Source organism: Symsagittifera roscoffensis, chromosome 5 (genome assembly GCF_963678635.1).
Source record: "Symsagittifera roscoffensis chromosome 5, txSymRosc1.1, whole genome shotgun sequence".
NCBI lineage: Eukaryota > Metazoa > Xenacoelomorpha > Acoela > Convolutidae > Symsagittifera > Symsagittifera roscoffensis.
In genome coordinates, this window is record NC_087066.1 from 41087582 (window position 1) to 41114418 (window position 26837).

The following is a 26837-nucleotide window of genomic DNA, read 5'->3' on the forward strand; positions in this document are numbered from 1 at the left end:
CTATTACCCCCTTCTTTGCACTCACTAACATTTCCTGGAGCGTGGCTGGCTTCCGTTTCTTGGGGAGGGTGTTCTTTGGTTTTACTGCCACTGCACTTTTCCTAATAACAGATCCGTTTTTCAGCTTGATGGTATAATTAGACTCGGAGACTACATTAGATTGTAAGAGTTTATACCGATTTAAGGTCCTGTTGATGGTACGCTGATAAAGATCGCCTGCGTCTCCACTCCCTTGGATTTTAGGGTCAACCCCGATTCCTCCCCTTGGCGCGTTTTCATTTGCTGGTCGCTATCCAGAATGAGCGGTGCCTTCCTTAGTGCCGCAGCGTACGTCAAATCCGACCTTTCCTCCCAGTTTGAGTGCTGTGGGAACGCGGTGGTGCTCATTTCAGGGTCATTTTCGTCTAAACACAAATATTTTTATTTTAAGACGTTCTTCCAATTCAGAATTTTCAGACTCACGTAAAATTTCAGACTCACGTAAAAGTAAGATTACGTAAAACGGTATTCGATTCCCGGCCGTGGTGTGCTCGCATTAGAACGAAGCCTCCAATGTTTTTCTGATTGCCTTGTACAACCATTGGAACAGTGATCGCTTTAAAACAAACTGATGAAATTTTTGAAAAAAAAATCATTCATTGGGTTTTTGAAAAAACCCCACCAGCAAGGATAATAGCAAAGTGTTAAGTGGAGCGAAAACTAATCACAGGCAAAATATATCTTTATTATTGATTTTAACTCAGGAATACTTTTTGGCTGTTAAAAAATTAGTCAAAAAATGCTAATTATAAAGTCAGAAATGCCTGGATAAAAATATATTGCTGCTCCGTAATTGCTGCTCCTTGACCAAAAGTTGGAACAAAACAAAATCTTAGGAACTAAAAAAAACTGAAGAACGGCAAGTTTCCTTAGATATAAAACATCCTTTAGCATATGCACTAATGAGAAACAATAAAAATTTTCGAAATGAAGCAACTACTGTTTTTCTGAACATGAGCAAGGTTATTGTGTGTAAAAATCGGAGGTAGAAATTTTTGCTATTTTTTGAATCCAAAAAAGAAGAATGAGCAAGAAATAAATGTACATGCAAGAATATTGAGCAATAATACATGACTACCCGAAGAAAATTTTGAGGCCTTTAAGTTCGCGCTGACAATGACAATGCTAGTGCAGTTGCTTGCCGGCAGTTCTAAAACTTTCATAAAATTGGCGGAACACATCCTTCATGCTTGTTTTTCCAGGAACTCAACCATCATACTTGTATACGCTTGTCCACTTGAGGTTTTTTGGTGAAAAATAAGTTTGTTCTGGAGCAGCAATTACGAATTTATCGGCCACCACCAGGTAACTGGGAAATAACTTAAAATACCGAGAGTTAGTTGCCGAATTAGACCAAGCGTTTGATGATTATTGATGTAACTTTTTGTTTATGTCATCATATCAGTTTTTCAATGAAATTATGATTATAGTCTACTTTTCTCGACTTGTATACTCAACTTCGGTGGCGTGTAAATCAGTCGAAGAAAACAGCTACCATAAAAACCAGCTGAAAATCCGTAACCGTTTTATGACAGTTATGTCACGAGTATGGGACCAATTAGGAAAATCATGCAAATCTCATTCAATTGATGTAACGTTTCTGCTGTTTTTTATACTCTGCTTGGTTTGTTTATTATTCGGCTGGCTTAATTACCCTCACTCAGTTTCTTATGCCTGCCCGGTGAAATCATATGTTTTTTTTTGTTGTTCAATTTTAGTGAGATTAAAGCAGAACATAAATTTAAGTTTTTTCTCGCCAAAGCACCCTATACTCTCTCGTGGTGCATGCCAATATCTTCAGCTGGCGTCCCTTTTGATGTAGGGGCCGATTGTTGGAATTTTTTTTCAGTTATTCTCAGCAAATCAAAATTGAGTATTCAAAATTCTCAAAGAAACCGCGGAAGTTTGTATTTAAGCAAATACATTCATTCAGGCCACCAAACTAAAAGTGATCGACTGCAAAATACGCAATAAAATCATACGCAGGAAGTGTCAGATCTAAACACATTGGAAAAAAAATCATTTTTGATTTTTAAAATTTAAGAGGATGCTGATTTCTAAAATTGATAAACAAACGAAACATATATTGAATATCTGCACAAATTGTTGTGCAAAACTTGTCTTTAAATCAGTTTTTGCTAGTTTTGATTTCGGTTTTGTGCAAAAAAACTTCAACGAATAGGAAAGTCTAATGATTCTTATAAATGGATAACTTTCCATCATTTGGTTCTTCCATCATGAGAATAGCCCTCCTATATATTCAACCTCAAATCAATTTCTCGTAATTTTCAGATATACACTCGTGGAGTTATTTAAAATTTCAGTTTTAAGAATAAAAACTGGTGTAGTCCGCAGGTAGCACAGAGTATTCCGCTGCATGAGTTTTTTTCACAAATATTGATTGAATCTTGTTAGTGTGACGTTGCATTACATATACATGACATGACTAAAGGATTTTAGTGTGCCGAATTACGCATACTTTTTGCTCCGACCTTCAAAGCTTTTATGCGAGCTCTAGAGGCGCTAAAGAAATCCATTTGTACTTATATTTAGCATGTGTATGAAGAACAAAATTTTTTCCCTTGGTTGGCAAATTGAATTTGTCTTATTATCCGGCATTGAGACGGTAAATACATCCCTTCGATCTTTTTTTTCAAATTTTTGCATCAAATTTTCAAGTAAAATTTTTTTGAATCAGCTTTAAAGTGCTTCGCCCTGATTTACGAGCAGTTTTGTTGAGTTCAATTCGGTTGAGCTCTGATTTGAAGTACGTAGTAACTAAACTCGAGCAAATTTGCTATCTAGGTTCTAGAAAATTATACATATGGTGTGCTATATTGGATGTCCCCTTTTTCTTTTCATTAGTGGTCGGAACTCTAATTGGGTTTAAATACTTTGTTGTGACAGGTAAGACCAAATGCGACATGAGTGAGCTGATGAAACAGTGGATCAGGGACAGAAACGAGGACATCAAGACCTACAGAGAGCAGACCCACTTCCACTCCATCTTCCGACCACCCACAGCCACTCCTGCTGCTGCTGCTGCTGCTGCGCAAAAGTGGGAGCTTCTCGGAGAAATCTGATCATGAAGGACACGGATACTTTTTTGTATAATTCTTTATACTTTTGAGTGCTACAACCGCTTCTATTACATTAATTTTTTGAATGAATGATATGGGATCTCTTTAACTGTCCCCCCTTTTGCATAAGTGGCACTTCGTTACTAGGTACGAAATTCACATATGCCTAACCATTGAATTATTTCCTTATAGGGTTGGTAATTCGTTACTAGGTTCCGAGGGGGAGGGGGGTTGATAAGGAAATCCATAGTGTGTTTCGGTCAATTCCAAGCGCTACTTATATATTTTTGAATCTATTATATGTGTTTTCGGTCGATTACTAGTACTACAGTACTCAATTATATTATTCCCATCATGTATGAATCTGTAAAACGAGACTTGTTTTTCGTTAAAATGCCCATATGTTGAAAAAGAGAGAGTCCGATTTTTACACATCGATGTGCTCGCTTGTGAAGTCAGTTTCAGTTACCCAATTAATTTTACTCATACGATTTGGCTTTTGTAAAAGTAAACGTTCAACTTAATCCAACGAGTTTTCTTTGTTAAGAAAATGGTATTTTAGTTTGCAACTTTCATATTAGATTCTAATTTGCACTCTTAAAAGCTTGATTGTTATATGAACAGTTTTTTCGACTCACTTTGATTCATGATTGCTCGACTTCGAACTGTGTTAATAACTAGGATATTAGTGCAGCAACAACATTTTGTAGCCTCTCAGCATTAACAACCTGCACTATATCTTTTTATATTATAATAGCTTATGCTCATTTTGAACCTCAGTTTAATTTTGAACACTCCAGATTGTAAATTTGAGATAAGAGCTAATTTGTACAATTTTCAAAACTTCATTGTATTATCCTTTGAAAGAAAAACAAATTCATATTCGAAAGAAATCAATTTTGGGCCTTTTGTTCCCTGGATAACCTGCAAAGCCAAAAATTTTGGCAAAAAAATTCTGTATGTGGATTGCATTGACAAATGCTAGTCTTTGGAAAAATGTATATTGAAGTTGCATGATTAAAGCTTTTGTATGCTATCAAGTTCAATACTTCAAAAAGTTCTAAAATCAATTGTAAGCGAAATCAATTGTGCCTGTTACAATATGTATTTTTTTGTTTTTAACATTACGAGGCCAAACCGTGCACTGGACAGGCGCATTATTTTGTGTCAGTATGTGACTGGTTTCCGGAAACAAATCTTTGAATGAAGAGAGCTTCCTTTTTGCGAATCCGCTTTCAAATCACAAAATACATAGTTTGGGCTCATAATGAATTTTTTTTGAACTTGAGAACTGTGTCATTCACTTTGGGCTTGGGATCTTCTTGAGGCTTATCGGCACTTTTTAGGTGGTGTCCGCTCCCCCATCCGGGCTCCCCCTCGCGGTCGGCTGATAGTCTTGCCACCGGACGTGCCTGAAGCTGCTTGTGGTAGTACGTTAAGAACCTCATCCGACGTATCTTTGGCCGTCAAAACATTTATTTCTTGTGTTTCCATTGTGACCGCAAAAATCCAAAAATCTCGACGGTCGTCAATCCCTGAGTGGCCTCGTATCATTCCACAGGACCGCTTTAGTGGTCTGAACCAATGGGCTACTCGTTCTCAGCCCCTCCTGCAAAGAGTTCTCCGGTAAAGGTCCCATCACACCGTTCTCTATTTTGATTGACTTCGGGGTCGATGTCGCCTCGCCTTCATCTTTACCCTGTACGACTCCCTCCTGTGTGTCCATATCCGTTGAGCCATTCGTTGACGTGTTCGGCGCGTCCTCCCCTTCGTCCGTGGATGATAAAACGATCGGTGTTGACAGTTTTCCTCTAGTTTCGGTCTCCATTTGTGTAACACTAATCTCTTCTGAACTCGAATGTGGAACGATGAGATTGGTGGCCGAAATTTTAACTCTCGTCTTCTGCTACCCGCGGATTTTCCTTCGGCTGTTCTTGCGGTGACTCGTTGGCACCAACCTTTGGCAACACTCTGATGGCATCGCGGTCAGCTGTCGGGCTATCCGTACACATCAAATCCTCGGATGAACTATCAGTCCAGATGGTGTTGTTCGCTGTGCCCGTGACAGCGCCCAACGGTCGTCGTGTTGTTGATTCCGTGGGTAGTTCCGCTGTGGCCTGTATCGCCGCTTCCTTGCGGGGATCCGTTGGCCGTGGCGGTGAAGATATATCCGCCGTCGTTACTGTCTCTGAGTCAAAACCACATAGACTGATCGGATTATCAGAGTTCAAAGTATGGCTGCGGTTTAAACCGATCTTGGTTTTTCCAAAATATTTGGTAACCTTTCTATGAACCGTTTTATTCGAATTTCAAAATATGGCTGCGTTTTGAAGTTCTAAGTATGGCTGCGATTTGAACCGATCTTGATTTTTCCAAAATATTTGATAACCTTTCTGTTGAGCGGTTAAGACCGGCGCTTTATTCGTAAAACTGCTAGGTTCTGCACTCGAAAATGGCGTGGACTCCGCCTGCGGATGCTCTACCCTGTTGTTCATAGCCATTGTCCTCATCTGGTCTTGTGTATTCCTGCATAACTTGGGCCGTAAACATCTTGTTGCGATCCAGAGAATACAAAATTTTTTTCCAAGATATGTTACTCGACAAAGCACACATCGCTACCGTTTGCCAGACGGTATTTGGCTTACGACCAAAATATGCTTCAAATGGCGAACATCCCATTGATTGATGAATTGTTGTTCAAATTGTGAACAAAATCTCATTTACTGCTGATTTGAGCGCCGGCCGTAGCTTTTTTTGAAACGAGTATGCCATGAGACGTTCTCGGAGTGTTTGTAGGCATCGTTCCACTAATCCTGTGGCGCGATGCTGCCCTACCGGGGCGAAAGTTAACTGAATGTTATAAGTGGCACTTTATTCCGCTTTGATTTTGCAATGAAGTCCGACACCTGGTCCGTACGAATGGCTCCCGGAATTGCGTGTAGTGCGATATAATATTCCAGCTATTTTTTTAAACACCGTAGCATTAGTTTTTGTGGTGATCCGTATTGAAAGAATTTTGGCAAACGAGCTAGTGTTTATTAGCACCCCTAACCGGCGGTAGCGGGACCAAAAAATCCAACTGCAGCTCATGATTGGTTTCTTCTAAGAGAATCAACTTAATAACGTCCCCCGCCGGAGAAATTGACTTCAAGTTCCTAGCGGACTTTACCCACTCTTTAAATTGGCCGCGGTGAGTTGGATTGTTATGTAGCTACCAGAAACAGTTAGTGACATCTCGCATCTTGAACTTGCCCGTATGCCCCTGGTGCATTCCCATCATAACTGGTGACCTAAGCTGATGTGGCATAAGTAATCAGTCCTCGAGGAAAAAAATTCCATATGACGTATCGAGTTTGTCAAGATAATGATTAAAGTAGTGATCCAAGTTACAAACTTTGTCATAATTTTCATCGAGTAAAGATTCAACAATGCAATTAAGAATTTCATCGGCCTTCGTTAGTATTGCAAAAAGTACTGCATTAAATAATCCTGCCATTCAAATAAGATGCTAGGAATGGCGTTAGAAGCAACCGAAATAAATTAGTAAGTTACAATTTGAACACTGCTCTGTACGTGAGTGAATTGAACTACACATTTTGATCAAACAACAATTCTTAAACGCGTCGATGAGTTTTTTCGATCGACCTTCCTTCCGATGACGTAATTCTCGTTCTGGTTTCCTTTCACACATAACGTCATGATTCAGGTTCAGCGCTCCAGTATTACTGACTACCGACGATTGTAATAGTCTATTAACACTCCTAATTCGAGCTGTAATACTAGTAATGCCCAATTCCGACAATATCGGAGCATCCTGAATAAATAGACAACAAGTCCCGTAATTTCCCCCCAGAGATGTACTCTATTTCATAGTCGATGGGCAAGAAACGATCGACCGAACGAACTAACCGGTTTAGGTTGTTTTAGAGTCCTTCTCTTTTGAAAAGCAATTTATTAAATATTGCCTTATGGTTGATAAAAGTATTGAATGGAGACCCAAATAAATAGTTCTCGTAATGATTTGTCACTAAACATCCGCTAATAATAATTCCAACTCACTGATGCTGTATTTTAGCCCAGACTCATTTAAGAACCTCGAGGCATAAGAAATGGTTTTCCACCTGTCGGTTTGAAGTTGCTCTAAAGCGGCCCCTAATCCTGGTTTTGAAGAGGCGCATTTTGTTCTTTTTTTTTGTTTTTCGGCATCAAAATGGTGTTTTTGGACGAACTTCACGAGCTTTTTTTTGTTTCGGCAAAAACCATTTCATGATTAGAAATCTACTCAAACTACGAATATTTCTTCAAGTCTTAAAACGAATCTGTTGTTCATGCGAGATTCGGAATAATTCGAATAAAATGGTTCATTGACCCGATGAGTGAACCTATATCGGTAATATTTTTTGTGATTTTTTCATATTACCGATAGATTCGATTTTTCTTTCAATGAGGACTGTACCCTTAGTGGACAGTCGAAACCCCAGCCACTCTATTTCTCTTACAAAAAACGTACAGATAATCCATTTGACTGCAGCATTATTAGTGTTTAGTACGTATAGGACGGTTTAAACTTCACGCCAATGGCCTTCTTCAGACCCTTTTGATGCACCTAAGCTGGGTAGTCAAGCATCCCCGGCAAATTTTTCAACATGGAATCCATTACCCGCTAAAAATTGTTTTACATATCAACTAAAACTATAGAACTCCGTTTTGAAGCGGTTTGTACTCGTTATACTTCGGCCGACTATACTGAAAGTGCATTGGCAACTCGGTTTTTCACTCAATTGAATCTGAAAACATACTTATTTATAATCAAATTTCGAAAACCATATTGGTGCATTCTTATCGCCGCTTTTGACCAAAGCCACATTATCAACCAGCTCAATCATTTTTCGCATTTGACATCGGTTCCAATAAACCGTCTGATTGATCAATTTCGAAATTAGGGCCAATTCAACTGATCCATCCCAATTTGACGTAACGACCGTAGCATGAATAAACAGTACTCTGTACAATTTACCCAAATTAACAAAATATCTTTTTTTTTCAACAAATTCTCGATTGTCTCTTCAACTTTAGGTAAGACTTGTATCGGAACTTGCTTGCTCCCAGTTTGTATAGGTCATAGCGATTGATGGAAATGAGTTTGCACTTCACATTTTAAGCAAACCCTTCGGTTCAAACATTTCTTTGAACTCCTCCAAAAAACGCTTGATGTACTCTTGTTGAATGCGTTAGTATTCTGTTTGCCTCTTGTCTCGTGGTCCCCTGGCAACATCGTTCACACCTCGTGAAACTCGCTTCAATCCCCAATGACCGCAAAAAATTGTTTCCAAGGGTATACCTCTTTCGGTAATGAACAATTCCAGACAAGTCCAATGAATTCGATGACGTTGTTCGTTGCGCTAGAGAACACATCGGGACTGCTTTCACTGCCAGGTAGCGATCCCGAATTTTGAGTTCGGGAAGCTTATTCTGGGAAATGAAAGAGACAAGGCTAGCACATTCAGTTTGGAATTCAGTTTACCGCTGGTTTCTGCCTATTCGTTATATTAGCAATTTTCGATATTCTTCTCCTGCCTGGTCCCACACAGTCCTTGTGGCAAATATTCCCAAATCGTCCTCTTCTATCTGCCTTTCCAATTTATGGATCACATTTCTTTCAAGTTCGTTAAAGTCATAAGAACCGTCGATCTGATTCACCACAGCCTTCTTGCAAAAATTAGCAAAATGACCCCTTATACTGCAATTGTTACAGATGATGTTCTTCGCTGGACAATTCTCCCAATGGCTCGGCTTCAAACAATTTTCACAAATGTGACATTGGTGTGACCTCTGTCCTTTAATGTAGTTCACTGGTTCTCTTTTGATATAGCATTGCTGATTGTTTCCGATAGCGTTCTGTCACCCCTGGTGAAACCTGTTTCGACTGAATGTTTAGACACCACCACTCACGCGTTTGTACATTATCTCTCCTTTTTCTATCACCACCGCAAATTAAAGGTCATCGTTGAGGCTCATCGTATTCATGCAGAGCTGTTTTCTCACCTCCTCATGCTTCAAAATAAATGTGAAAATGTCTCTGACGATTATCTTCTCCTTGGAACCAAAATCACAGCTTTTGGCTAAGTCCCTGGGAGCTCCAAAAAATTGCTTCATTCCTTCGTCATCTCGCTGTATACCTCCAAACAGGATGATTCTACGGGTCGTAACGTTCGGTTCTCGTTAGAACGCATCCGTTGCAATTTTCCATAAATTGGCAAAATTGATATCCACTATCTCTCTATTTCGATATTCCTGAAAGAATTATCGTTGTCCCTGCTTCCCCAACGATAAGAATATTTTCGACTTCAGACGTTTATCTGCCTCTTCTCTCGTGCCTCCGCGGAACAGCCGCTTCTCGTCATCCGAGCGACAAGTTTTTTCCTCTCTCCAGACTCTCTGTCTACTCGCGCATGGGGTTCTCCGGTACCCGCCGGCTCTTCCAATGTCGGATACACATTTTCCGTTGCGGTACTAATGTCCAGTAAATCCTCAATCTCGATATCCTCCTTGGCAGTGACCACCGACTGGAATTTTTTTAGCCCAGTCTTACCAAGAGACGGCGGTTCTTAAGAAGGGCCATCCCAGAGTACATCCAGCCCGCGGTAGCTAGATTCGGTTGCTGGCTGCGCCGCGTGGAAGTGTTTCTAACCTCTGTTGTGTATAACAAAACAGTTGACAAAAGATAATTTTTTAACTTCTCAAGGACACGTTCGTCAACGGCGATGTACAATACCAACGTTTTCTATAAAATTGAGCTTGATCAGGTGGCATAAATAGCATACATAATAATGTTTCTTACATAATTAAATAACTAGTTTGACACTCTCCACTACAGGTTTCAATGAAATTTGATTGGTTTAGTTTCGTTGGAAGTAATAATTTCAAACTGATTGTAATTGATTGCGTGGTCCCAAAGTGTAAAAAGTGTAATTATAATCGATCGCCATTGCACTTTTCCTGATTGCGAAATTGTTTATAGAAAATGTTCATAGAAAAAGTTTAAAGAATTGTCTCTGGAATTCAATACTTTTGAAAAGTTCTGTTTCAAATAAAAAACCACAAACGGTATGAAAGCTCTGATCTGTGACGCGCATATTGACTTCAACGTCAGACGTTTGTCATACTACGTTGACCGCGGTGAACTTCCGAGAAGAAATTTGTTAAGAAACTTAAATAAAAGATCTTGAAAATTGGTTAAAAAAAAACGAAAACTGATAAATAGTTTAGCCACTAATAAAGTTGACAATTGACTTCCTCGGTAATTTTGTGGATATCAGCCCAGATTTCCATATTGCAATGCAGAACATGCAAGAATTTTTTGTTGAATACGACTTTCAAAGAATTCCCAATCAATCAATAGCAAATTCTGAGGCTGTCCTCGCCAAGATTCAAATAATATATCAGGCTGATCAAAATGATCTAAAGGAAAACAATTTTCTGTGCTGTAATTCACAAACTAAGTTTCTCATTTATAAATTTCAGCAAAAAAATTGCCTCGAGAAAATTTTAAAACAGAAAGAATAAAATTAAATTTGGTAACTAAATGCTCATTACAATTTTTTAAAAACCTTTTTGAAATCTTTTCTTATTCCTTTCTGAAAGTCTTGATTGTTCGTTAAATCAGAATCTCAATTGATTGGAAAAACTACAAAAAAGAGTAACACGGTTGCATGTATATCAGGGTGAAGCCGTGAAAAATCGGGCTACATGCATAACGCTGTGGATGTTTTTTTTTTCAGAAACGAAAAGAAAAATGATTTGTTCACAATAATAAAAAAGAACTTTCCCACAACAAATTTATCGGTAATATGTCACAAAAGCATATTGAGTTATGACCTATTGGTTATACTAATAGAGTAATTTCAGATCAGGTACACCGTCTCCTCGTCACGCTACCGTTTTTTCGGCCGGATAGATTCGTGCAACTTCTTAGTCTAATACCGCTCTTAATCTTACTCGTATATCTCCAAGTCTCAATAGATCTAATGTATACTGGTTTATGCGGGTTAGTTCATGGAGTTTATCAGGAAGGAGAACAACTGTAATCAAAGAATTATTCAAATTGTTCTGGTGCTGAAAGTACAAATAGTTTCAGCACTTACAAGTAACTGTCTATGTAAGAGATGGAATATGATTGGTTAGTTTGTGATTTTTGTAGTGATATTTTATCAATAATATAATTGGTTCATAAATACTAGTTTAGAACTGGTTCCAATCATCCGGGGTTTAGAGAGTTTTTTAGTTTTAATTGTTTAATATAGTGAAGGACGGGTGATTTAGTTTCTTTTAGAAGTTGCCAGCATTGACTTCTTGGAGAGAAAAGAAGTGTGGTTGTTTGTGATTGACGGAGGAAAATTTTTTCGCTCGTGTTTCAAGATGGATCTCGCTGATCGTGGTGGTCTTGGGTGATTGTGTCAAGACTTCTTATCGATGCAATGATGTAACCATTTCGTTAAGTTCAGAGCGAGACTACGAGCAGGGTGAAGTTTGATTTTTCCGTGAGAAGCGCCAAGTGACTAGGATCGATACGTGTAGTCAACATCGAGATGGCCATTGGTCTGGTTCAATAGTTTTCCTTTGCTGCGATATTGTGTCCATACTTGAAATCTTTTGACGGTAGTGGCTTTTGGCAGCAAATCGAATAGAATTGCCATTCCAGGGTTGAAGTGTAGTTGGGTTGTCATCTCTTTGCTGCTCGTTCCTTGGGCTCTAAGAATCTTTACATACTGCATTTATGTCCTACATATATAATTCCTTCTTGTTAGTTAAACTTAAGTTTTGATTTAAGATTAATTGTTATCGCAAAAGCGTTTTATTTTAGTTTGGCTATTTTTAATGAGTCGCACACACTAGAGCAACTCTTGGCAAAATAGTGTGTGGATCACAAAGCGTGGTTGTAGCACGGTGGGTTAGGCCAGCTATAGAGCATGCTCAGGACGTCCCTCTGGTTGGTGAGGCCAGGAGTGGGTTATATTTTTAAGGTCTCTTGCTGCAGAGTCACTTTATTTGCTCAACCTTTTGTTTCATCTTTGTTACTTGTTTTCTTTTTTTTCTTTTGGTTGTGCCCTTGTTTTAAAAATAAAATCTTTTGGTTTGGGTTTGTCTTTTGACTATTTTGTGTAATACTTGGTTGTGGTAAAACTTGAAAGTGTTTTTCAAAAGAATATTTCATCAAGTTTTAATCTGGTTTTAATCTGGTTTGGGTACCGTCGTGTTCTCTTTCTTAGTCATACTATTACTTTGGAGTTTTGTGGTTTTAGTTGACTTTGGTAAGCTGCGTTGGTTGGTTTAGTGTACTATGTAACTTCTTGCAACCGGGTTAAAGGAAAGTTTGAAACGCGTGAAAACAAGTTAGAGTGGTTATCAGTGAAAGTTAAAACTTAAAATTCATCATTTAAGCAATTCTTTGTGGGGGAGCTGTGCCATTGTGGAAAGACTGTGAGATTTATGGGCGACTGATTGATTCAAATTCATAAAAGAAGCGTTTTGTGTAAAGGTTAGTACTCTTCAAGATATTTGCAAATTTTTATGAATTTACTACATAGAAGTATTAATTTTACTGCTATGGGGGTTTCAATTTATGAAATTACTGCTGTCTTGAGGTAAACTTTACTGTTTTAGAGGATTAAATTGATGATTTTACTGCTATTTAAAGATAAATATTACTGCTTTAATTAATTACTGCAATTGTCAAAATGAAATAAAAACATTTTAAAGAAAAGAGTTTACAATTTTTTGTTTGTTTTTATTTGTTGTTAGACAATTGGGTGGTGAAATCTAAAAAAGTGAAACATTTACAACGAATGCTTAGCTGTTTTTGAAATTTACTATTTAAAATTACTTGATTATATTTACTAAGGGTCATCGGCGGCAAAAAATCCATTTGAGAAAACATTGTGAATGTGTCCGATGACGTTAGGAGTTTAGCAAGCAAGCGGATGACGTATTTAATTTGTAGGAGAAGCCATATAAGCTCGAGTGCTCTGATGATCTTGTGCTCTTCAATACTTAGTGAGAAGTCATACGGTGTATTTTGAAATAGGTTATAAAGCTTATGGTTATATTTAGTGATTTGAAAATATTCTAGGATTCAGACTTCGACCGGCTGAGTATATTCGTGGGGGAAAATTAGTGAGCAAGATTCTTCAACGTTAAAAGTTCTGGATGGGCAGAATATATACATTTGTCTTATGGGGTCGTAGTTTTGGATGATGCTTTGCATATTAGTTTCTTTTATACAGTATGGGAAGAATGGTGAAGTATATTTAGAGTTAATAAATGTGAATCGGTGTTGTGGGTTTCGTGATGGTGTATTACTTGTCTAGTGGCGTTGAATAAATTTATAATGAGTGTCAATGTTAGAGATGGAATATGATTGGTTTGTTAGTAATATTTTATAGTGATAATTTATGAATCATATAATTGGTTTATATATATAGTTTAGAACTGGTTCCAATATTTAATTACATACAAAAAAAGTTGAATGCAAACAAGGGTAGTCTGTTGCGTTGTTGTGTTAGCAGCACGGAATATTCAGTTATTTTCAATGTTATGAAAACAACTTGAAAATGAAGAAATTTCAAATAATGAGATTCAAAACATTGAAAGATTTTTTTTTCTTCATTTTTACAAAAATTATATATATTTTTTGGCTAGCTCGAAAAAACGCGTTGCCTCTACTTTAAGCAATTTTGACAAGAGTGAGGTTTTTTTTGTAAAAACGTAAAAAAAATGCAATACAAATGGTTAGTATCATAATTGCGCTCATTTTCTCTTAAGTGGCTTTTAATGTGAAAAACGAAAAACTGACCATTTTTTCTCAACACAGAGAAATGATTTTATTTTTTTGTAAATACTCGTCACTTATAGGGCTCTGGCAAGAGACAAAATTTTTCTTTGAAATCGTTTTGTTTAATGCATGTGAAGAGCTTCAAACTTCTGATTATTTTTTGAAAAATGTTGAGTTTAATCTAATTTCGAATTAAAATCCCGGAACTGTTCGTAGTGCTTGTGATTGATGAAAACCTGCACTTACTAATATTCGCACATTAAAGTCGGTATTTGGCAGTCGGCCTCACTTGCAAAGTTTTTCAATCAAAAAATTTTTGACCAAAAAAGTTTCGACTAGTTTTCTTTCACTTTACAAAGACCGTTTTGAAGCATTGATGAATTCTTCTGTTGATTAGGGCTGCACATGTCTGTATTATTTGTCGTTTTCTCCTGCTGTTTGGGATGATATTTGAACTGAAAGTTTAAGGATGCCCAAACTTATTGGCAGGAAATGGAAAAACTGTTTCCTGGTAAGTTGAAGGCATGTAGCGATGGGAAACGACATGCAGTCATGTAGGATTGTCTGAACATCGGTGGCCTGCTGTCGACCGAATTGTTAAAATCATAAGCATTGAAATTTGCTGTCATTCTGCTCTTAATTAAAGAGACTGATATAGCAACCTTTCACGATCACATTGTAAACTCATTGACATGTCACTTGTTGGGTTTTGAAAAAGGAACTGAGAAAATAATAGAGCTAGTTTTTCTGCTTAATCAAAAAATTCAATTGGATTGTTTTTGAAGTTTTTTGTAAGCCAGCTGAATAGGACCACTAGTTTGTATTGAACAATTCATTCGCAAAACGACAACTCTCAACGAAGGACAATGAAACCCTATTGTACCAAGGTTTATTAGTGCTAAAACGAAAAATCGGTCAAGTTTATACCAAAAATATTCAACTCGAAACCTGATTGGTCAACTTCGAAGCTAATAAATGATTACCCGCATCCAAGTTTAGGCGTAAGTAATCGATTATAACGGATTATTATGATGATTTTTGACTATTATAATTGATTATAATTACCAAAATTAGGTATTTAAAGATTTTATAATTGATTATAGTCGTGATATTTTTCAAAAGATTGTAATCTCTTATAATTGATTATAATTGATTTTAATTCTTACAAGAAACCCTTAGAATCAATTATAATTGATAATAATTGATTATAATTTCTTATTTTGCCGATATTTTGACATTTCAAAATTGTATTCGAATTATATCTTATGGGTTGTTATTTTTGTGTAAATAAAAAAAATCTCTAAAAGAGAGATCTCTTGAACACTTTGGTTCACGTGAACACAAAGTTTTGCCACGAAACAAAAGTTTCATTGAGATCCTTTCAAATGAACGGAAAGGTTCCCGCGGTAGATGAAAAATAAATCTTCCGAATCAATCATGAAACAAAATCAATTTGCTGATAATTTGATGTTTAAAAAAGCTTAAAATATGCATCACAAAATAACTATAATGGGGAAGAAATGAAAACAAAAGTTTAAAAAATGGAATTAATCGGAAAACTTTAAATATATTTTTCTGATTTTTCATAGGAACCAACGTCTACACAAAGCATAAAATTTAAGCTATTTAGATGCAATTTTGAAGACAAAAAGGATCAACAAAAGGGATTATAATCAATTATAATCGATTATAAAGGATTCTTGTGCAAAACTAATGAACTAGAAATTTGAATAAAAATAATTGATTGTAATCAATTATAATCGATTATAATTGTATCGAAAAAAAAAGACGAATAATCAATCGATTATAATCGATTATATTGGATTATAGTTACTTGAAATTTGATTTTAAAAAGGGAGATTGTAAGTGATTATTAATTGATTAAAATCGATTGTTTCTCAATTTTAGTAAGACTGGTACTAAAATTGTAATATACCCGGGTTGACCAAAAAAGCTAATTATACACTTTTCATGCAATTCCATGAGTACAAAAAATTGCATGAAACGTCTATGATTAGTAATTTTTCATATACGGAAATTGTATGACTAGCATTTTTCCATAAACCAAAAATATTGATTTTTACATTTCAATTTCTCAAAATTTTTTGGCTGTGTTCGTAACCGAACACAAATGACATAAACCTTGGTTACTCAATTAAAGTAACCAAAGGTTTGGCCGTCTAGCATTAAATAATGAATTGGAAACAGCCTGAAAAGTTTGAATTCCGTCTCACACAAATAGTTTAACGAAAGAAACAATTTTTTACATTTTGGAAAAAATTTTCAAAGATGATTATTTCTAAAATTTGCAGATTTTAATTACCAGACCTTGATCAAGGCATAGAAAAACATGTCATACAAAAAAGAGGAGTTTTAAGCGATTTTGAAAAAAGTTATGAAGAGAAAAAGAAAAAACAATCCAATATTAGTATATCCAGGACTACGTTATGCACACAAATAATTAAATTTTGCATGCAAAGTTTTTTTTTGCAAAAAAATGTTTGTTTGAGTACTAAAATCAATTTGCGGTTGAAACAAAACAATTTCAAAAATACGTTTCTCGTCAAAAATTTTTGTCGTCGCCATCAAAAAATGCTAGTCATATATTTTCCATTTATGGAAATTGTATAATTAGCATTTTTTTTTTGAAAAAATTTTTTCTTTTTTACGCAGTACGGTACCACGAATTTAATGCAAAAAACAAGAGAAAAGTTTTTTGAAAATTCGACGACACCATTTTAGCATCATTTTGGTTTCAATGGCGCTGAATTTCAATTTGGGGACTTGTGAATATCCACGAAGATTATCGACTCGAATAAATTATGGAAAGCGGCAAATCGCAGTAAGAAAACGTTTGAACAAACATTTTGAAAAAACAAAAGGGAAGAAACTAATTTACCCGTTATATACTACAAATGCCAAATATAAGTGCAACAGAAACAGAGAGAAACGGAGCAAGTGGTTGAATATGTTTTTGAATGATTCTTTTTGTTGAAAATTGAGTAAGAATTTGTTAACAAAGCGACTTGAGTTCGTTTTGCTTCAACTACCTAGAGTACTTCATTTAGATATAGGTTTTTTGGCGGGATCATACTTCTAAATAAATAACTGGTCGCAGATATTTACCGTTCAACAATTAACCGTCGATGGCTCTTGCAATCATTCGGTCCTATTTGACCTGCGAGTTATTGACCCGGGTTGACCAAAACTTCTAATCATACAATTTCCATTTATGAAAAACTTCTTGTCATACAATTCCATACAATGCCATACGTACAGAACATTGTATGAAATCTCTATGATAAAGATTTTTCCATAAATGAATATTGTATGATAGGTGCTTTTCCATAAACCAAAAATTTTGATTTTTTTCTTTCAAAATTTAGTTTCTGAAAAGTTTTTGGTTGTGTTTGCAGCCTAACACAAGTAACAAAGACCTTGGTTACTCAAAACACCAAAGGTTGGACAGTCCTGCATTTACAATCCGTAGCAAACGACCTGAATATGGATGTTTTTCACAATTGATATAACAAAAATAACGAACTTTTATTTTTTGGCAAAATTTTTTCATGATGATTATTTTAAATGTTTGAACTTTCAAGTTATCAGACATTGATCAAGGCTTACATTAACACCCCATACAAAAGAAATAGGAATTTTCACCGTTTTTGAAAAAAAAAATTAAGTGAAAAGAAAATAAAAGCCAATTTTATCGTATCCAGGACTACGTTATGCACACAAAATATTAAATTTTGCATGCAAAAAAAAAATTTCGAAAAATGTTTGTTTGCGTACGAAATTCGATTTGCGGTTGAAAAAAAAAACAAAAAATTTTTTGGGCCAAATTTTCAAAATATGGGAATTGTATGATAAGCATTTTTTTCAAAAAAACGAGAACCTCAGTTTTTTATCACCAGACTGTTTTATAAGAATCAAACATCCACAGAAATAAGTTTATACCAGTTTTCAACCATTTTTAGAAATTGTATGAAAATTGTATGACAAGCATTTTTCCATACACTTGATGTATGGAATTGTATGATAACCATTTTCGGTGTATGGAGTTCAACCCGGGGAGTTGCTACACTAAGTATCCAAGACTCACTACTTTGGCGAGAAAATATTTCTGCATCAGACTTTTGAGCACCCCGTCTGAACATCTTTGCAGCAGTGCTGGAAACTTTGTCACGAAGAAAAGGGCAAAACTTAGTGACGATCCTGTAAACATGCAAACTAATCTGCAAAAAAATTGCAAAATTTTCAATTTAATAGTGATTTTTAACTTTTTTCTCTCAAGATTCCAATAAAAAATATCTAATGTTCGAAGGTTCGACGAATTCTTGCGTCACTAGTAACTAGGCCCTTTTGTTCATGTTTTAGTACCAAACAAAAAATTTTTTTGTAGAAAAATTCATTTATTGAAAGAATTGAAAAAATTTGACCGACTTATCGGTTTATTTAATAATAAATTGGCTTATCGACTTAATAATACACTGCAAGGAAAAATGAATAGTACTAAGAATCCTTCCACAATCAACCTTCTTGTAAAATTTATCTACCTATTTCCTTCTGAAGCTCGTTTCGAAAAATTGGTTTTGAGCGAATCTTGATATAGCAAAGGTTTGAACAGGTGAACTAACACATCGTCAGCGTGAACAAGTGCGTCGGTTGTTGTACAATGGTTACGGCATTTTCCTTTCCTATTTGAAAACTGCTTATGAAATGTGTCTTAAAATTCTTTTTCCACAAATGAGAAAGATGATTGTACCCAAAACTCAATTGTACCCAAAAGACCCGCGGTTGGCTGTGTATCAATTGGATGTACCCATTCTAGGCCCCGAGCCTTTCTGAGTTCTCAGACAAAATTGTTATTGAAAGAACAATTGAAAGAACATGGAAACTTGGATGAAGGTACCTGCATTCTCCAGAAACCATAAAAAAAATCAAACCAGCAGTAGTTAAACCAAAATTTCCCGCCCTCTTCGGCACTGTTGTACTTCGGCACTGTTGAACGCCCCCAATTGAAGCTAACGGTCTCAGCTTGGGATCTACTTAATAAGCTCCCTCTTTATAAAAAAAGGGGAGAGCTTGCTGAGTAAATTAAAATTGTCAAATTTTTGACCAATCAGAAAGCAGCAAAAATAGAAATCGCAATAGAAAGCTCTTTGCTAATTTACTGTATTTATTAATAGGGGGGAATTAAGTAGATACCATAGGAAGGGAGGAGAGTTGGCTATATAGATCCTCAATTTGAATTAGAATAAAAACGGAAAAAATCGCAACACATTTGAAACAAAAAAGGTTGAAAAATTAATAAGCTCAAAACAATAAAGGCTTGCAACAACAATGATCTGAGCTGCAGCTTTTCAATTCATAATGAAGTGATTTTTTTTGAGAAAAAATCCAGACCGGGGTCAAGGAAGTTAGACGATAAGCAAATTAGACGACCGTATAAAAACTAAAATTAGACGAGAACACTGTGAGTTTAGACGATACGAGCTGGGCCAACAAAATTTTTGCCCAAAAAGAAATTATACAAAAATATAAAAAAGTATACGATCACAGATCTAATCAAAATTGCTATTGTAAAATAAGTCAATTATAAAACATTAAAATAAAAATAACAATTAAATGAAAAAAAAAATAGATTAAAATTCGTACATTGCTAAAAGCGTACTTTGTTCACATGAAATTGAGGGGAAAATTTTTATGTAGATACCACAGGGAGAGGGGAGAATTTGCTGTATAGATCCTCAAACTAAATTAGAACAAAAACGAAAAAATCCTAACATTTGAAACCTTAAAGGTTAAAAAACTAATCAATTCAAAACGATCCAGGCATGCAACAACACTGATCTGAGCGTTTCAGATCATGATCAAGTAATCTCTATTAAGAAAGAATCCAGCCCGGCTTCTAGGAAATTAGACGACAAGCAAATTAGACGACCGTAGAAAAACTAAAATTAAACGGTAACTCTTTGTGAGTTTAGAAGATACGAGCTGGGCCAACAAAATTTTTGCCCAAAATGAAGTTATACAAAAACAAAAAAAGTTTATGATCACAGATCTGATCACAATCGTTATTGTAAATTAGGTCGATTATAAAACATTAAAATAAAAGTAACATTAAATGAAACAATAGATTAAAAATTGTACATTGCCAAAAGTGTACGTGCATTGCTAAAACAAACTAAAATTTACCGAAACTATCTAATGACATCTAATATTAAATCAAATAAAACAACATCGCTAGATGTTCGATAAATTTTGCAATTGCAACGGTAACTCTTTGTGAGTTTAGAAGATACGAGGTGGGTCAACAAAATTTTTGCCCAAATTGAAGTTATACAAAAACAAAAAATTTTATGATCACAGATCTGATCAAAATCTTTTTTGTAATGACATCTAATATTAAATCAAATAAAACAACATCGCTAGATGTTCGATAAATATTGCAATTCACAAAATTTTTTTTTAGTGAATTGATTGAAGTCCTATGAAGTTGTTTGGCTCGTTTCGCATCTGAGAACTTTTTATTCCCTTTCCACCCTTTAGATTAGTAATCGGACTCGAGAAATCGTCCCTTAAACAACTTCGTTCACATTTGACTTGAAGGGGGAAAATTTTTATGCAGATACCACTGGGAGGGGGGAGAATTTGCTATATAAATCCTCAAATTTAATTAGAACAAAAACGAAAAAATCGTAAAAAATTTGAAACCTTAAAGGTTAAAAAACTAATCAATTCAAAACGATCCAGGCATGCAACGGTAACTCTTTGTGAGTTTAGAAGATACGAGCTGGGTCAACAAAATTTTTGCCCAAATTGAAGTTATACAAAAACAAAAAATTTTATGATCACAGATCTGATCAATTAAGTCGATTATGAAACATTAAAATAAAAGTAATATTAAATGAAACAATAGATTAAAAATTGTACTTTGCTAACATTGTACGTGCATTGCTAAAACAAACTAAAATTTACCGAAACTATCTAATGACATCTAATATTAAATCAAATAAAACAACATCGCTAGATGTTCGATAAATTTTGCAATTCACAAAAAAACTTTTAGTGAATTGGTTGTAGTCCTATGAGTTTGTTCGGCTTGTTTTGCATCTGAGAACTTTTTATTCCTTTTCCATCTTTTAGATAAGCAATCGGACTCGAGAAATCTTCCCTTAAACAACTTTGTTCACATTTGACTCGGAGGGGAGGATTTTTGGCAGATAGCAGAATTTTTAGCAGAGGGGGAGAAAATACTATATAGATCCTCAAATTGAAATAGAACAGGCTTTTCATTTCATAATCAAATGATCTTTATTGAGAAAAAATCCAGACTGGAGTCTAGGAAATTAGAGGACAGGCAAATTGGACGACCGTAAAATTGGACGACCGTTGTGAGTTCAGACGATAAGAGCTGGGCAAACAAAATTTTTGCTTGAACTGAAGTTATATAAAAACAAAAAAGTACATAATCACAGATTCGATTAAAATTGTCATTGTAAAATAAGTCAATTATAAAACATTAAAATAAAAGTAACACTAGAATGAAAAAAAAATAGAATGAAAATCGTACATTGGTAAAAGTGTACGTACATTGCTAAAACAAAGCAAAATTTAAAAAATTCTCTAATGCCATCTAATCTTAAATCGAATAAAACAACATCGCCAATTACTCTACAAATTTTGCAATTAAGAAAAACTTTTAGTGAATTGCTTGTATTCCTATGAACTTTTTCTGCTCGTTTTCCATCCTGGGAACTTTTTAATTCTTTTCCATCCTTAAGATAAGCGATCGGAATCGAGAATTCTTTCCGTAAACAACTTTGTTCACATGACTTGGGGGTTGTTAAGTAGATAACACACGGAGGGGGAGAGTGGGCTATAAAGATCCTCAATTTTAATTAGATCAAAAGCGGAAAAGATCGTATGACATTTGAAATAATAAACGTTAAAAAACTAATCAATTCTAAACAACACTGGTCTAAGCCGCATTTTTCCAATTCATAATCAAGTGTTCTTTATTGCAAAAAAAAAATACAGACCAGGTTCTAAGAAATTAAACGTTAAGTAAATTAGACGATCGTATAAAAAATTAAAATTAGACGTAGACGATAACCCTTAGTGAGTTTAGACGATAAGAGCTTGGCCAACAATTTTTTGCCAAAAAATGAAATAATACAAAAACAAAAAAGTATAAAACCACAGATCTGATCAAAATTGTTATTCTAAGTTAAGTCAGTTAAAAAACTTTCAAATAAAAGTAACATTAAATTGGAAAAATAGATTAAAAAACGTACATTGCTAAAAAAGTACGAACGTTGTTCAAACAAAATAAAAATTACAAAGCTATCTAATATTAAATCAAATAAAAGAACATCGCTATTTGTTCGATTTACAAAAAAAAATGTTTAAGGTATTGCTTGTAATCTCATGAATTTTTCTGCTCCTTTTTCATCTGGGAACTTTTTAATTCTTTTCCATCCTTCAGATAAGCGATCGGAATCGAGAATTTTTTCCGTAAACAACTTTGTTCATATGACTTGGGGGCGGGTTGTTAAGTAGATAACACACGCAGGGGGAGAGTGGGCTATAAAGATCCTCAATTTTAATTAATACAAAAGCGGAAAATATCGTATGACATTTAAAACAATAAACGTTAAAAAACTAATCAATTCAAAACAATCCAGGCGTGCAACAACACTGATCTGAGCCGCATTTTTCCAATTCATAATCAAGTGATCTTTATCGAAAAAAAATACAGACCAGGTTCTAAAAAATAGGACGTTAAGTAAATTAGATGATCATATAAAAACTAAAATTAGACGTAGACGATAACCCTTAGTGAGTTTAGACGATAAGAGCTTGGCCAACAAATTTTTCGCCAAAAAATGAAATTATACAAAAACAAAAAAGTATATAACCACAGACCTGATCAAAATTGTTATTCTAAGTTCAGTCCTTTAAAAAACTTTCAAATAAAAGTAACATCACATTTGAAAAATAAATTAAAAAACGTACTTTGCTAAAAGTGTACGTACGTTGTTCAAACAAAATAAAATTTACAAAGTTATCTAATATTAAATCAAATAAAAGAACATCGCTATTTGTTCGTATTACAAAAAAAATGTTGAAGGTATTGCTTGTAAACTTATGAATTTTTCTGCTCGTTTTTCATCTGGGAACTTTTTAATTCTTTTCCATCCTTTAGATAAGCGATCGGAATCGAGAATGCTTTCCGTAAACAACTTTGTTCACATGACTTGGGGGGTTGTTAAGTAGATAACACACGGAGGGGGAGAGTGGGCTATAAAGATCCTCAATTTTAATTAGATCAAAAGCGGAAAAAATCGTATGACATTTGAAACAATAAACGTTAAAAAACTAATCAATTCAAAACAATTTAAGAAAAAAAAAACATTTTTTTTTGGGATCAACATATCTCCTCAAGAATCGTCGGCTTTGTTTTGGTTTTTTAAGTTATGATTTGAATTTCTTAAGGGACAGTAGAAAATTGCGTGAAAATTGCAGGTTGTCGTGATGAACTTCTTGCAGACTTAAGTGAAACTTTTTTTGGGATCAACGTATCTCAAGAATCGTCGGCTTTGTTTTAGTTTTGTAAGTTTTGATTTGATGCTTATAAGAAATGGTAAAAAATCAGGCAAAAATTGGAGGCTCTGGTAATCAACATCTTGTAGATTCAAGTAGAACAACCATCATTATACGGGAAGTGGCAGAGGCTCGAATCTCCGCCGGATCTTGAAAGCAATTGGAAAAAGTTTAAAGAAAAAAAGTGATTTGTCGGACTTCCTCTATATGCTTTAGTTTTGTCGTCTCAGTCGCCACATCACGTAATTTGTGTTTGTTCTGTAAGTAAATATCAAGGAAATTGCAGCTGTTGTTCATTCAAGTTTAAGGGGGACTTGTAACTTTTTAAAATTTTTTGTAAATTTTTTTTTTCAGCTCAACCGGTGACTGCTTTAAGATTGTTGGCTTTAATTCCGCTGTGTAATTTTTGATCCGTCGCTAAATAAAAAATTAAAAATTTGCTTGACATGTTTGCATAGATTTTTTGTTTGATAAACACAAGTACTTTTATCTTTGAGATAAGCAAGGGTATTGCAATCGAGTACCAGATATATATACTCGAAAATAACTTTGTTAACAGGACTCATTTGGACTCCAGATGGTACCATGCGTGGTACCTTTAAAATTCTCAGTAACTCCTGGAAATTAGCCTGCAGATAACGATTATGCCTGGAACGGCAAAGGTCCTGGGTTCGAATATGAACCGGACCTGGTTTTTGTCAAATGGGAACATCACTGTGTCAAATAAAATTTTCGGCCTAATATTTGACTGCTTATTTTTTGTCGGCTTTATCTTCGCTGTAAAGATTTTATAGTAGTTATTGTTAAAGATTCAGTGTTTGACACATCGGCCCAATCAAACTTTGATTCTTACCTTGCTTATAATTTTACCAACTCGATTTGTTAAAATTTCGTCTTTTTTTAATTTTTGTTTTATTTTGGATTATTTGGTTTCAGTGACCTTAAACTTTATTTGTTTAACTTTTTTTTGGTTTGTTCAGAATTTTTTCTGGCGTGAAAGATTTCTGTTTGGGGAATTTCTGTTTTGTTACCGCATGGTACGTTTTCGTTTTGATGATAATTTTGCATTTTATTGTCTGGGCGTTCTAGTCGCTTTATTAATGGCTGAAATGTTGGATGGCTGGTTGAACAGTTGACTGGTTAGACGGATGACAAGCTGATTATCAGGACTACTGATTTTTGGTTGGCTGGATGACTAGATAGATGATGATCAAGTTGACGACTTCTTGATTTAATGGCTTAATATATGATTGGATGGCTGGACAGATGGCTTCTGCGATGGATGGGCCGATTTGATGGTTGTTTGGTGTTTTGATAGCTCGAATAAACGATGAATGAATGGCTAGATGGATCCGGTGATGAATGAACAGCTTGATAGATGGATAATTGATTGAATAAATTGCCAGACACTAATGGCTAGTTGGATGAATGGCTTGATGGTTAGATAATTAGATGGCTTAACCAAATTATTGAAAGTTAGCCTGTTGGAAAGTTGGATGGAGTGCCTGTTGAAGGGATCGATGGACGTATTGGATTTTGCTACAAAGAAATTGAACTCTAGAAGTAAAAGACAGAACCCCGATGTGCTAGACTGTTGTCTCCAGTTTCATCGATCCAGTGAGCTGGAGATGAAGTTGCTGTGCGTGGTGTTTACCCACGGGGATCTCCTGCCTGATCTTTTTTCTCAAAAAGAAGATTGAAACAAAGAAGCCATTGGAGGGTCGCCGCAGAGCAAAGGCACGAAGATCTGAAAGGGAAGATCTGGATCTGATCGCAGACCAAGTACGGGTAAGCAGTGATTGTAGTCTTTTTCCTTGCTGAGGTTTGCATGAGTTTAAATGCTCCTGGACTGCAGGGAAAATGCCATCGCCTTTTCTTAGATGGATTCTATAAAAAAAACAGACATGAGGGCTTATTTGGGACTGTTTAAAGCAGCTAAATGAAACTCAAAACAGATTCCATAAAACAACTTCCTGGAAAATTGCCTCGATAATTTTTTTGGATCAAGCTGTGCATGTCGTTTAACTCCAACGGTTGAAATTTTAACTGATGGGACAAGAAAAGATGATAAGAAGGCTTCAGAACACCTAGCATGCGCTGTGGTGAGAAGAAAGATTGATGAAAATTGGTTGCCCTAAATCCTATACTATATAAGCCAAAAAAAAAGTACAACAAGGTTTCCAAGCACAAAAAAAAACAACAGAAACAAGGTTGAGAAGCCCTCAGAGGGAGAGAATAGATCTCTGAGAAACTTGAAAGATACTAGGCTCAAGTTTTAGATGATGTTAGTTTGCTATAATGGATTAAAAAAAAATTTAGTTTCTGACCGAAATATCTGGTCCGTGATAATTTCAAAGAACTTGGTTTCCTAGCTGACGTTGACAGTTTTTTGTTAGAACTGAAGTCACAGAAGGTACCCCTTGACAACATTATGCTAGATTGAAAGGGCAGCCAACTTTTACGCTATAAGAGTAAAATGGAAACCCTCAGATAAAAGAATAGAAGAAGCTATTAATGTTTTCAAGGGCAAGGGTCTTCTAAACGTGCTGTTTGATGAGGGTGGAGGTTTTTGCGTTAAAAAAAACAAAATCACACACGAGGCAAAAGTTTTTGCATTCAAAACAACTTAGTGAGCACAGAGATTTTTGATAAAAAGTAATTTACAAACGTACTCCTAACTATGTGCATCGTCAGGAGTTTTACAATAAACGAACCTAAATTGCAATAAAATATCAATTTACAAATGTAATTTACAGTAATTAACATGAATTTTGGTTTTAAATCATCATTTCAAAAATTTTATCCAATCACAGTTGACTTTTAAAATTACTAATTTTGATTTAGACATGTACTTTTTAAACAAAAAAAAGGAAAAAGGTTTTGGGACTAAGTTTTCATTGTTAACTCCCTGCGCCTGTAATCATCGCGCGTGTTCAGGCCCGGTTTCTATTTCCTGATATGTATTGCCTCTAGTGTTAACAGTTTTGTTTGGTTGTTTGACCTATCTTCAATTTCTTAACTAAGATCTGCGCTATTTCCCTCAAGATTGCATTGCTGAAGGTGGAGGCCTACCGATGAGTCTGCTGTCTTATGTTCCTCAAACTAGTGGTCAAATGTCGAACAGTTTTGCAATGCAATCAAATGTCCACTACCCAGTACAAGACATTTTATAAACCACTGTTGACATTAGAAAATGCTGACTTCAGTGATGGTAAACCTGATTCTAGTTTTCTAGTGGGAAAACCATTTGAACGTTGGTTAAGTTTTGTAACCTG

At 35.2% G+C, this 26837-nt stretch overlaps 3 protein-coding genes across 3 annotated transcripts in view; 2 read left to right on the forward strand and 1 right to left on the reverse strand.

The window, feature by feature from the left end:
- Positions 1–3133, forward strand: part of LOC134845863 (trimethylamine monooxygenase-like) — a 64697-nt gene extending 61564 nt beyond the window's left edge. The window contains exon 7 of the mRNA XM_063862963.1: positions 2947–3133. Coding sequence (XP_063719033.1) covers positions 2947–3122 — 176 coding nt within the window. The 3' untranslated portion in view covers positions 3123–3133. The remainder of the gene's footprint in view (positions 1–2946) is intronic.
- The window catches only part of LOC134845551 (cytoplasmic dynein 2 intermediate chain 2-like), a 405850-nt gene that overhangs the window by 212704 nt on the left and 166309 nt on the right, over positions 1–26837 (reverse strand). The window lies entirely within an intron of this gene.
- LOC134846147 (zinc finger matrin-type protein 2-like) overlaps positions 1–26837 on the forward strand; it is a 209456-nt gene that overhangs the window by 157140 nt on the left and 25479 nt on the right. The gene's annotated exons all lie outside the window — the stretch shown is intronic.